General features: G+C 37.2%; 1 protein-coding gene across 2 annotated transcripts in view; it reads right to left on the minus strand.

Annotated features, from left to right (window-relative positions):
- RALGPS1 (Ral GEF with PH domain and SH3 binding motif 1) overlaps positions 1-12,234 on the minus strand; it is a 632,069-nt gene that overhangs the window by 395,344 nt on the left and 224,491 nt on the right. For both annotated transcript variants that reach the window (XM_043981906.1, XM_043981905.1), the window contains exon 8: positions 9,648-9,740. In XM_043981906.1, coding sequence (XP_043837841.1) covers positions 9,648-9,740 — 93 coding nt within the window. The remainder of the gene's footprint in view (positions 1-9,647; positions 9,741-12,234) is intronic.

The raw sequence follows: 12,234 nt of genomic DNA on the forward strand, positions 1-12,234 counted from the left end.
TGATTATGTTAATAGTTTTCCTAATGTTGAACCAGCCCTGCATTCCTGGTATAAATCCCACCTGGTCATAGTGTATTATCCTGGTGATCACTTGCTGTAATCTCCTTGCTAATATCTTATTTAAGATTTTAGCATCAATATTCATTAGGGAAATTGGTCTATAATTTTCTTTCTCTGTTTTTGCTTTGCCTGGTTTTGGTATCACCACCATATTTGTGTCATAAAACGAATTTGGTAGAACTCCTTCTTCACCTATTTTTCCAAATAATTTGTATAATATTGGAATTAATTGTTCTTTAAATGTTTGGTAAAATTCACCCGTAAACCCATCTGGCCCTGGGGATTTTTTCTTAGGGAGTTCATTAATAGCTTGTTCAATTTCTTTTTCTAATATGGGTTTATTTAAGGATTTTATTTCCTCTTCAGTTAACCTGGGCAGTTTGTATTTTTGTAAATATTCATCCATTTCATTTAGATTGCCAAATTTATTGGCATACAGTTGGGCAAAATATTTCCTAATTATTGCTTTAATTTCCACTTCATTGGTGGTAACATCACCCTTTTCATTTTTGATACTGGTAATTTGGTTTTCTTCTTTCTTTTTTTTAATCAAATTAACCAATATTTTATCTATTTTATTGGTTTTTTCATAAAACCAGCTCTTAGTTTTATTGATTAATTCTATAGTTTTTTTGCTTTCAATCTTATTGATTTCTCCTTTAATTTTCAGGATCTCTAATTTAGTGTCTAATTGGGGATTTCTAATTTGTTCTTTTTCTAGCTTTTTTAAGTTGCATGCCCAATTCATTAATCTCCTCTTTCTCTTTCTTATTCATGTAAGCATTTAGAGCTATAAATTTTCCCCTAAGCACTGCTTTGGCTGCATCCCATAGATTTGGTATGTTGTCTCATTATTGTCATTCTCTTGGATAAAGTTATTGATTGTTTCTATGATTTCTTGTTTGGCCCATTCATTCTTTAGAATGAAATTATTTAGTTTCCAATTGATTTTCATTCTACTTTTCCCTGGCTCTTTCTTACATGTAATTTTTATTGCATCATGATCTGAGAAGGATGCATTTACTATTTCTGCCTTTCTACATTTGACTATGATGTTTTTGTGCCCTAATACATGGTCAATTTTTGAAAATGTGCCATGTACTGCTGAGAAAAAGGTATATTCCTTTCTATCCCCATTCAATTTTCTCCAGACATCTATCATGTCTAACTTTTCTAGTAATCTATTCACCTCTTTCACTTCTTTCTTATTTATTTTTTGGCTAGATTTATCTAATTCTGAGAGGGGGAGATTCAGATCTCCCACTAGTATAGTATTACTGTCTAATTCCTTTTGTAACTCATTTAACTTCTCCTCTAAGAACTTGGATGCTATACCACTTGGCGCATACATATTTAATATTGATATTACTTCATTATCTATAGTACCTTTAAGTAAGATGTAATTTCCTTCCTTATCTCTTTTAATGAGATCTATTTTTGCCTGCACTTTGTCTGAGATAAGGATTGCTACCCCTGCCTTTTTTACTTTAGCTGAGGCATAATATATTCTGCTCCAGCCTTTTACCTTTACTCTGTGTGTATCTCTCTGCTTCAAATGTGTTTCTTGTAAACAGCATATTGTAGGGTTCTGGTTTTTAATCCACTCTGCAATTCGCTTCTGTTTTATAGCAGAGTTCATCCCATTCACATTCACAGTTATTATTACTGACTGTCTATTCCCCTCCATTCTATTTACCCCCCTTTGTACTTTTCCCCCCTTCTTTCACCCTATTCCTCCTCACCGACGTTTTACTTCTTACCCCTGCCTCCCCCAATCTGCCCTCCCTTTTTATCACCCCCCTCTCTTTTCTTTACCCTTTTCTCCCTTGCTTTTGTCCTCCCTTCTATCAGTCCCCCCTTTCCCTTCCCCTTTTGTTTCCCTAAAGAATGAGTTAAGTTTCTTTATCCCAATGAACGTATATGTTATTCTCTCTTTGAGTGAAATCTAATGAGAATAGATTTCAGTTAACCTTAGTTTCAGTCCAGCCTATTAACCAGTTCTGAATTCACCTAACTTTTCTATCATCTGGACCATATCTCAATATTTTCCACAAGAACAGCATGAAATACTTCATAACTTTCATAGATCTTAAAATGAAAAGATCCTCAGAGGTTACCTAGTCTAATCTTATTTTAGAGATAGAGAAAGTGAGGCCCAGAAAGTTTGTGATTTTCTTTTTAATATAACTTTTATTTTGCTTTATTTTTTCAACTAATAGGCATTTATTTTCTCTTCTTCCCACTTTTTTCCCATTAAAAAAAGAAAAAGAAAACCCTTGTTAAAAAAAATGGACAGCCAAACAAAACAAATTCCCACACTGGTTATGCCCAATGGAACAGCATTACATTCATATACCATAATCTATTCAGTCATTACCCACAAATGATGAACACTCTCTTAGTTTCCAGTTCTTTGCTATAACAAAAAGAACTGTTATAAGTATTTTTGTATGTACTTTTTAGTCTTTTTTAAGAGTAAAAGAATTTTTAAAATCTCATTGGGATATAAGCCTAGTACTGTTATAGCTAGGTCAAAGAGTATGCACAGTGTAATGACATGCAAAATTCCAAATTCATTTTCCAGAACAACTGGACCAATTCACAGCTCCACCAACAGTGCATTAATTAATGTGCCTGTTTTAATTCAGTCCCTACAACATTTGTCATTTTCCTTTTTTGTCAACTTTTCCAATCTGGTAGGTATGAGGTGGAACTTCAGAATTGCTTAAATTTACACTTCTTTTATTAGAGATTTGGAGTATTTTTTCACACGATTGTTGATAGCTTGGATTGCTTCCTTAGAAAACTGACTACTTATCAATTGGAGAATGGCAAATTTAAATAAATTCCTTACTTATCTTAGAAAATTGGACTTTCATCAAATAAACTTGCTATAAAGTTTTTTGGGGGTTGTGGGGGTTTTTTTGTTTTGTTTTGTTTTTGACAGTTTGGCTTCTGATTTTAGCTGCATTTGTTCTCTCTGTGCAAAAATTTTTAAATTTGATGTAATCAAAATGATCCAGCTTGGACTTTGCTACCATTTTGGAATCCAGGCTTCCTTAGCATCTCTGAAGATCAACAAAGAAGACAGGCCCCTCAGGCCATAGCTCAATATGGATAAGGCCTGCTGTTCCTGGGCCTCATGCTCATGGTCTATGGGCTCCAGAAGGGTAATCTGCTCAATGTCTGCATGGATGCTGAGCACTACAAGGTCAAGCCCAGTACAGAAGATGATGTTCGTCAATTATGCAGCCCATGGGGGAAAAAAAGCTTGCTGAACAGTAAACATAAGCCTTGCAGCCCATGAGGGCACCTCCTCCCTGTACAACTTCAAATATAACCACTATGGAATGATGCCTCTGACCTGAAAACCCCACTTTATCTAGGGCACGTTTCTGCTCTGGATAAGCCCAAGCTGGCTCATTGTGATCATTGCTCAAGCATGCTGGTCTATAACTTGCAGACACAATTCTCTGCCCTTTTTTGAGAACTGGGACAACATTTGCCCTTCTCCAGTGCTTCAAATCTCTCTCTCTCCCATTCCCTGTGATCTTTCAGATTATGCTGATTATGATTATGTGGCTCAGCAATCTCATATGCCAATTCTTTCATTTCCCCAGGGATATATTTTATCTAGGCCAAGTGACCTGGAATTCATCAAGAATAGCTAAGTGCTCTCTTAATATCTCCTTACTTCTATTGGGTATCGGCTCCCTATTAGCCACTTTCATTTTGCCCTTTCTAGTCCAAAGGCCATTCTCCTTGGAATAGAAAACAAAAATAAAATAATAATTGAGCAGCTGTGCTTTCTCTCTCATCAATTATCATCCACTCTAAACAGCAGTCCTATCCCTTCTTTGATCTTTTCCTTTCACTAATGTAGCTTAAAAAAACAAACAGCTTTTGTGTTATCCTTTGCTTGCTTTGCCAGCCTGAGCTCATGCTGGGCTTTAGCACTTCTGACGTTATTCTTACAGGATCATGCCATAGCTTTGTGTTCATCTTTTGTTACTTGCCCTTGCTTCCTCCTTTAGTACATATGTTTTTAAAAAATAATTAGTTGGCTGGTGAATTATCTGCACATTCACATTAGTCTCTTCAGAGAACTTCTGTTTCTTTTTCTTTTCATTGGAAATATTTCCTTTGCTCTTTTCAAAATTTTATTCTTGAGATTTTTCTACCCATCTGGGGCTAAGCTGACTTCTCCTGTAGAATTTAGGCCCATGGCAGGGGGTTGTAGCTAGGTGGCGCAATGGATAAAGCACCGGCCCTGGATTCAGGAGGACCTGAGTTCAAATCTGGCCTCAGACACTTGACACTTACTATCTATGTGACCCTTGGCAAGTCACTTAACCCTCATTACCCTACCAAAAAAAAAAAAAAGCAAAACAAATTTAGGCCCATGGGATCCTATCTATTCTTCCTCTGAAACCTTTAAAATCTACTCTTCTCAAATCTAAGATTTATGTCAAAGTACACCCATCTTTCCTTGTTTCTGTCACAAACTCTAAGAGAAAGTAGGCACTTCCCCCCAAAGTTCCCATCATTTCTTCCCCACCAACCAGCTCCTCCTTGTTAGTAAAAAACTTATTGTTGTTGTTGCTGCTGCTTCTGCTATTGCCACTGATAATAATAGCTAGCATTTATATAGCACTGTATGGTTTACAAATCACTTTACATAAATTATCTCACTTGATCCTCAAAAAACCCTACAATGTAGGTGCTATTATAATCCTTCTCTTATAGATGAGGAAACAAAGGCTGGCAGAACTTGCCCAGAGTCATCCAGTCAGTCAACTAGCATTTATTAAGTGCCTACTATGTGCCAGGCATTGTAAAAAGCACTGTAATAAATAAGTGTCCGAGGCATAGTTTGAACTTAGGTCTTCCTAAATTCTGTTCCATTTCTCTATTGATGGTATTGTCTCTTATTGGTTGTTCTACTTTTTAAGGGTGAAACAAATTATCATTAGGGAAAGTCAAGAAATCATTAGTAGTTCTGCTTTTGGCAGAGCAAGTCCCAACAGATGTCCAAATCACTGAAAACTCCTTTGATTATGACATCATCTCTCATCAGTAATATATCATATGCCAGGCTTATAATCTGGCTCAGAACTACTCATTATTTCCCCTTTCTTTCCAGGTGGTCTGTAGTATAAACTAATGACAAAATCATTTCTCCCTCCACTGATCTTCACCCCGATTCTCTTTACCACACTTCTCCCTTCTGGTTCCTGGATCTCTGAAAATAAATCTATCTTCTGCCTTTTCTCCCTTTTACCTATCATCTTTAAAAAAAACTTATACCCTTTCAGAGCCATATTCTGGTCATGGGTTTCCTTCCAATCAATCTTAGTGATACCTTTGAGATCAAATTCTCCCCCCTTGTATTATTAGAAACTCTTGTTCATCTTGCTTATTGCCTACACTTTGTGCATTTGGGTATAAACATTTGAAGTCATGAGTCTTACTGCTGGCTTCTTAGCTATTATATCCTTTGAATCAATTAATCATTAAACATTTATTAAATACCTACCATGTGCCAGGCACTGGGAGTGATTCAATTGCTATTTTTTCCCTTTTTTGTAGCTACTCCATCCATCATTTTTTTCTGGTTTAAACTGCTTTTAATTAGTTTTGCAGACAACCATGTAAATATATGCATGAAGATCCAGTAGAGGAGACTGAGGAGAGGTCAAATAGGTAGGAGAAAAACCAGGAGGAAGCAGTGTCACAAAAACCCAGAGAAGAAAGTGTCAAATATTAACCTCCTTTGTTAGGCCTACTCTATCTCTGGCCAAGAGTTTGTCATTCCCATAGGTCAGGAGCTGACAAACTATGGCCTGAAGGCCAAATCCACCTGCCACTCCTTTCTGGTTTTTACATTTTTAATGCAACTTTATTTGAATACAATTTTTATTTTAAAATGTAAAAACCATTTCTTCAGCTCATAAACCATATAAAAACAGACAGAAGACTGGATTTGGCCAATGGGCTATAGCTAGCAGACTCATATTGAAGGTTAAGATGTCATTTAGAATTCCAAATCCCATTGTCAGAGACCATATTCTTGGGCACCTCTTCACTTGCCATCTAGATGACAATCTATACAGGACTCTTAGCTCTGTATGACTCTTATCTATATCTTCCCATAGATTTACCAGAGGTCTTCCTGACATACTGGGGACCTTCTTTTAATTTTCTTGATACTGCATAGACATGAATAGAGCACATGGACCATAATTCAGATACCCTGTTGATTCCATTGCAACCAACTTAACACCTCATAACTCAATAGACATCATTGTCTCCAAAGTTACCAATTATTTCTTAATTGCAAAATCCAATGGTATTTTCTTAATCCTCATTCTTCTTTATTTTTCTGCAACATTTGACACTTTCTTCTCTGGGTTTTTGTGACACTGCTTCCTCCTGGTTCTCCTGCTATATATTTGATCTCTCCTTGGTCTCCACTGATGGATCTTCATGCATCTCAAGCTTACTCACCATGCGTGTCTCCCAGAGCTCTATTCTGGGCCCACATCTCTTTTTTTCTTTCTTTTTTCATTCTGCAGTCCTGCATTTCCAATTAACTATGAAGTATCTAAAATTATCTCTCACCTCTGGGCCTTTGGACACATTGAGTTTGAGATGTCTATGGGACACCTAGTTTTAGATGCTCAGTAGCTATCTCCTAAGCAAAGTCCTTTCTAATGATCTCCCCAGTTATTGGTGCTTTCCCCATCCTATAATTAATTTATTTTGTATAGACTTTGTATTTACTTATCTAGGTACTTATCAGTGCACAGGCTCTATTATCCCTCCAAAAGCCCCTTAGGGGCAGAGACTACATCATTTTTCTCTTTTTATCCCTAGACATTACATAAGAGTCCTTCACACAAAGCCAGGTGTGAATTAGAAGTAGTTAGCACAATGGACACTGGACCTGCACTCAGGAAGACATGAGTTCAAATTCAGTTTCAGATGCTTACTTGGTGTGTGACACTGGACAAGTTACTTAACCTCTTTCTGAATTAGACTCCAAATCTATAAAATGGGAATAATGATAGCCCCTACTTCCCAGGGTTGTTGTGAGCATAAAATGAGATAAAGTACTGGATTTGTTTCGAAGAGATTAAAGACTCATTCGCTCTTTTGCTACTTACTAGCTATGTGACCACAAGCAAATCACTTTCCCTCTCTGGTTGTCAGTTGTAAGGAAAGTATAAAATGAGAGTTTTAGACTAGATGCTCTTCAATGTTCCTTCCCAATCTAACACCCTAGGATCCTATGGATATACGCCCAATGACACTTCCAAAGGACAACATGCTACCTACCTCCTGATAACAAAGAGGTGGTGGACTCCAGGTTTGGCATGGATATGGCTTGACTATGAAGATTTGTTACAAGGGTTTTTTTTTCTTTTTTTTAATTTGGTAGGGGATAATTATAGAGTTGTTTCTCCCCCCCCCCCAAAAAAAAAAAAACAAAAAAAAGAAAAGATGGTCACTAAATCACTTTTTTTTTTTTAAAGTGAGGCAATTGGGGTTAAGTGACTTGCCCAGGGTCACACAGCTAGTAAGTGTTAAGTGTCTGAGGCCGGATTTGAACCCAGGTACTCCTGACTCCAGGGCCAGTGCTCTATCCACTGCGCCACCTAGCTGCCCCATTAAATCACTTTTAATATACAGAAAAGGACAGAAGGAAGGCTAGAAGGAAACACAAGCAGGACAGTTTTGATAGTCATATGTTAAATTTATCATATCCTTAAAAGGAAAAGCAAGTTGTGCATAATAGAAATTTACAGTTTCAGTTATAATACTCTTTTTCTGTTCTACTTTGTATATAAAAATACTCATTTTATTTTGTGTTGGTTAGGTTCAGAATTAAAACAAAGTAAGAAGGGAGGAAGGAAGGAAGGAAGGAAGAAAGGAAGAGCTGCATGGCAAGGTTACAGCTTGGATAATGAGACTAACCATTAAGGTAACAAAAATTATCTTTCCCTATTCCTAGTATGGTGGTAATTTATGTGAGATAAAGAATATTTTAGGTATTTTAAAATCTGTTCATAACAGAACACTAACTGCATGAGCCTCCATGAACCTCCAACTCTAAGTTCTTGTCCTTCTACCTCTCCCATAACATCATCCCTCCCAACCCAACTCATTATGACCTGGCCTTGGAATCACCTTTGACTCTCCTCTTTCCCTATCCCCTTCCAATAATTTGCAAAATCCTGTCAACTCTACATTCGCAGAATTTCACTTGTTGGCATTCTCTTCTCTACTCACACATTCTAGGTTAGGCTTTCATCACTTCTCCCCTAGACTATTTTAACAACCTTTTACCTATTCATCCTTTTTTCCATTCTTTCCTTCTACAACCCCTTCTTCATAGCGCTGCCACAGCAAGCAGCCTAATGCATATATCTAATTATGATAACCTCCTTCCCCAAGATAATCAGTAGCTCTTTGCTGTCTATACCATAGTACAAAAGTTCCCTGTCATGCAATATTCTGGGTCTATTTTACCTTTTCCCAGCACTTTCTGTTCTTGCCAAATCAGGCTATTTATTTTCCCCTGACCTCATAGTGCCCTCTCACCTCTAAGAATTCATATGGTCCATCTGCTATGACTGAGACATACTCCATCTTCTTTCTGTTGAGGTCTATTTCCTTCAAGGTCATGGTTAGCTGCCATCTCCATATTAAAGCCTTCCCAGATGTCTCCACCCACACTTATTCCCTATAGGTTTCCCTGCCATATTCCTAGACTCTAAAATTCCCATTTTCCTTTTTTTCTCTCTGACAGTCTGTCTCTTAGCATTCTGCTTCAAATTATACACAATTGTGTATGTGACACACCTCTTTTCCCTTTAGAGCGTAAGCTTTCTGAAAGCATGACATGTGTTGCTTTTCATCTTTGTATCCCTTTCCCAGTCCTTACTATAGGATCTTATGGATAGGAAGCATTTAATAAGTATTAGAGGAATTAAATTATCCAGTTGAAGCTGACTGCCTTTTAAGCTACATACAATACTAGACTTCCTGCTCAAAAGTCCCTGTTTCTCTTCATTAATATTGTAGATTACTTTGAAAAGACTCTTGAAAAGAAACCCAAGGCCCTTGTAAAGTTGCTGACAACAAGCATTCCAGATTTTAGAAAAAGAACCCAGTCCTCTGGGCTCCTTGATTTACACAAATCATGGGGGGAAATGGCATCCCTGTCAATACAGCAATAATCAATTATCAGTTTTTTTACTTCCAGTAAAATCACAGGGTGCATGCTAGAGCCAAAAAAGTACTTTAAATTGTAAAATGTCAAAACAAAGAATGTTGACTCTGAAGGGTTCTTAAAACACTGAATGCTAAAACAAGAGGAAAACAAGATAGGATCTTAGCACATAGACTGTTGGAGCTGGAAAGACCCTTGGAACAAAATGTCCAAGCTGGAAGGCCCAGAGAGGTTAAGTGTCTTCCCTGAGGTCACAAAGTAAGTTATTTCTCACTTTATGATTATTAAGCAAAATGTAGTCACTTTTCCGCACCCCCCCAAGAAAGAAATGTAAATAAGAGGATTAACTTACAGCCCATGTTTTTGTCAGTCTGAAAATGGGTGCACTCTGTAATGCTGATACCACAGACATGAGAGAATGAAGATTGTTGAGCTCCAGAAGTTTCTAAAAGAACATAAAACAGGTTATTTCTTTTTTGCTAAAACATCATAACTGAAAACGTTAGATCTCCTAAAATAAAATACTGCCAAATGTCCTTTTTCCACTGTTGTTGGAATAAATAAAGTTAAAATGAACAAAAACTCACAGAGAGACTACATTTCTAGGAAATCCATAGAAAATACTACTGCCCCCAAATTACGGCAAAATAAGCTTGTATCCCCAGATTTTTAGAATATCATAAGCTAATGAGTCAAAGTACTGGATTGAAATCTATTTTTCCTATGAAGAATACAACTAGATTCTTATAATGCCCTTGTTTTCCTTTTAAACAAGTTTGAACAGTGTGATACTAGAATTTTGAAAACAAATATTCTCATTATGCCAAAAATACTAACATGAGTTGTCTCTGATTACCAAAACATTCAGTAAATGATAGGAATGCCTAAGGAAACATTTTATTAAAATATAGTAATACATTTCAGCTGACAATACAATGCCCCGTTTCACTAATCATTGTGCCCTATTCCTTTCCATCAAGTCCCAAGCTGCAGAGAATATTTTGGATTCATTTCAATGTTAAATTTCTTACCTGGGGGGAGGGGGGGTTGGTTAGGGGTGGGAAGGGCAGGAGCTGTACTGAAAAATTCAGAGGTAGGGCAGAATCTTCCTAGTTATCAAAATCTTGAAGCTAAATCAATTTCAGTATTTCAAGGATACATGATTTTGTGGCTGTGGATATTTCCTTTACAGCCATGGATTGAAATTCAGTCTTAGACAGTTGTTGTTGTCGTCAAAAAATAAAAATAAAAATCCTCCATTTATGGCCATCTTGCTAGTAATAAGTCTCTCTGAATTTAGCTGGGCTGGGATACTATAAAGCAGAAATGGGGAGAGTACATTTCATATATAGGGTGCAGCCTATGGAAAAACAGGAAAATGGGCGCAGAATGCTAAAATGCTAACTTTGAGGGCAAATAGGCTAGTTTAACAGAAATATAGAGTCTATGAGGAGGACTAATAATGTTCCGTAAGCCTGGCAGCAAGGTAGAAGATGAGTTAAAAGGATGGAGATTTTTGTTTACCATTGCCACGTTTCATATTTCAGGATAATACACTCAGCAATTCCTTGGAATGGTTCTATGTTAATAAACTAGAATTAGATATGGTCGCCTGCAACAAGTCAGTATGTATGTTGGTCTAGAGCCAGCATTGTCTACCAGAATCCCACTAGCACTTTTGAATATAACGCATGGTTGCCTTACCCACTTCTCTCCACTCATCCAAATCCTTACTCATCGTTAGGGGCCCAACTCAAGTCCTGACTGCTCAGCTCATGTTGATCTCTCACATTTCTGAATGCCTGAAGTACTTAACTATTTAAGTCGTATTTTTTCAGTCATGCCTGACTCTCCATTGACCCCTTTTAGAGTTTTCTTGGCAGAGATACTGGAGTGGTTTGCCATTTTCTTCTCCAGCTCATTTTACAGATGATGAACTGAGGCAAACTGGGTTAAGTGACTTTCTCAGCTAGTAAGTGTCTAAAGCTGAATTTGAACTCATAAAGATGTCTTCAGACACTTACTAGCTGTGTGACCTTGGGCAGGTCACTTACCCTCATTGCCCCGCAAATAAAAAAACAAAAGAAAGAAAAGTATTAGGATGTGAATTTGCCTTTTGTAGACTCACTGAAAACATCTTTGCAACGACTTTATTTTTTAAACGTTTTTATTGATGTGTATTTTTTTTGTGGGGCAATGAGGGTTAAATGATTTGCCCAAGGTCACACAGCTAGTATATTGATGTGTTTTTTAAAATATCACCATAGTTTTCCCCAGTATCCCTTCCCCTTCTCCTTCCAAAGATCCATTTCATATAACAGAGTATTTTTCAGATAACAAAAGGAAAAGAGGACTAATAATAGCTGACTAATAAATTAAAAAATTCTGAAAATATGTGCAATGTACAACCTTTGTGGGCCTCCTGCCTCTGCAAAGGGGTGGGATGAGGGGCAGCTAGATGGCGCAGTGGATAGAGCACCGGCCCTGGAATCAGGAATACCTGAGTTCAAATCCGGCTTCAGACACTTAACACTTAAGCTGTGTAACCCTGGGCAAGTCACTTAACCCCTATTACCTCACTAAAACAAAAACAAAAACAAAAAACAAAAAACAAAGGGGTGGGATGGGGGTGTTTTCTCAAATCTCTTCTTCCAAGTCATACTTGTTCTTTACAATTTGGTAGTAAACTGAATGTTAAGGATGACACATACTCTTCTCATAGAGTTTTTTTTTGTTTTTTGTTTTTTGCTTTTTTGCAGGGCAATGAGGGTTAAGTGACTTGCCCAGGCTCACATAGCTAGTAAGTATCAAGTGTCTGAGGCTGGATTTGAACTCAGGTCCTCCTGAATTCAGGGCCAGTGCTTTATCCACTGTGCCACCTAGCTGCCCTTCTCATATAGTTTTAATTTTTTCTACTTAGATCTCTCTGTTTTAAAAAC

Source organism: Dromiciops gliroides, chromosome 2 (assembly GCF_019393635.1).
Source record: "Dromiciops gliroides isolate mDroGli1 chromosome 2, mDroGli1.pri, whole genome shotgun sequence".
Classification (NCBI taxonomy): Eukaryota; Metazoa; Chordata; class Mammalia; order Microbiotheria; family Microbiotheriidae; genus Dromiciops; species Dromiciops gliroides.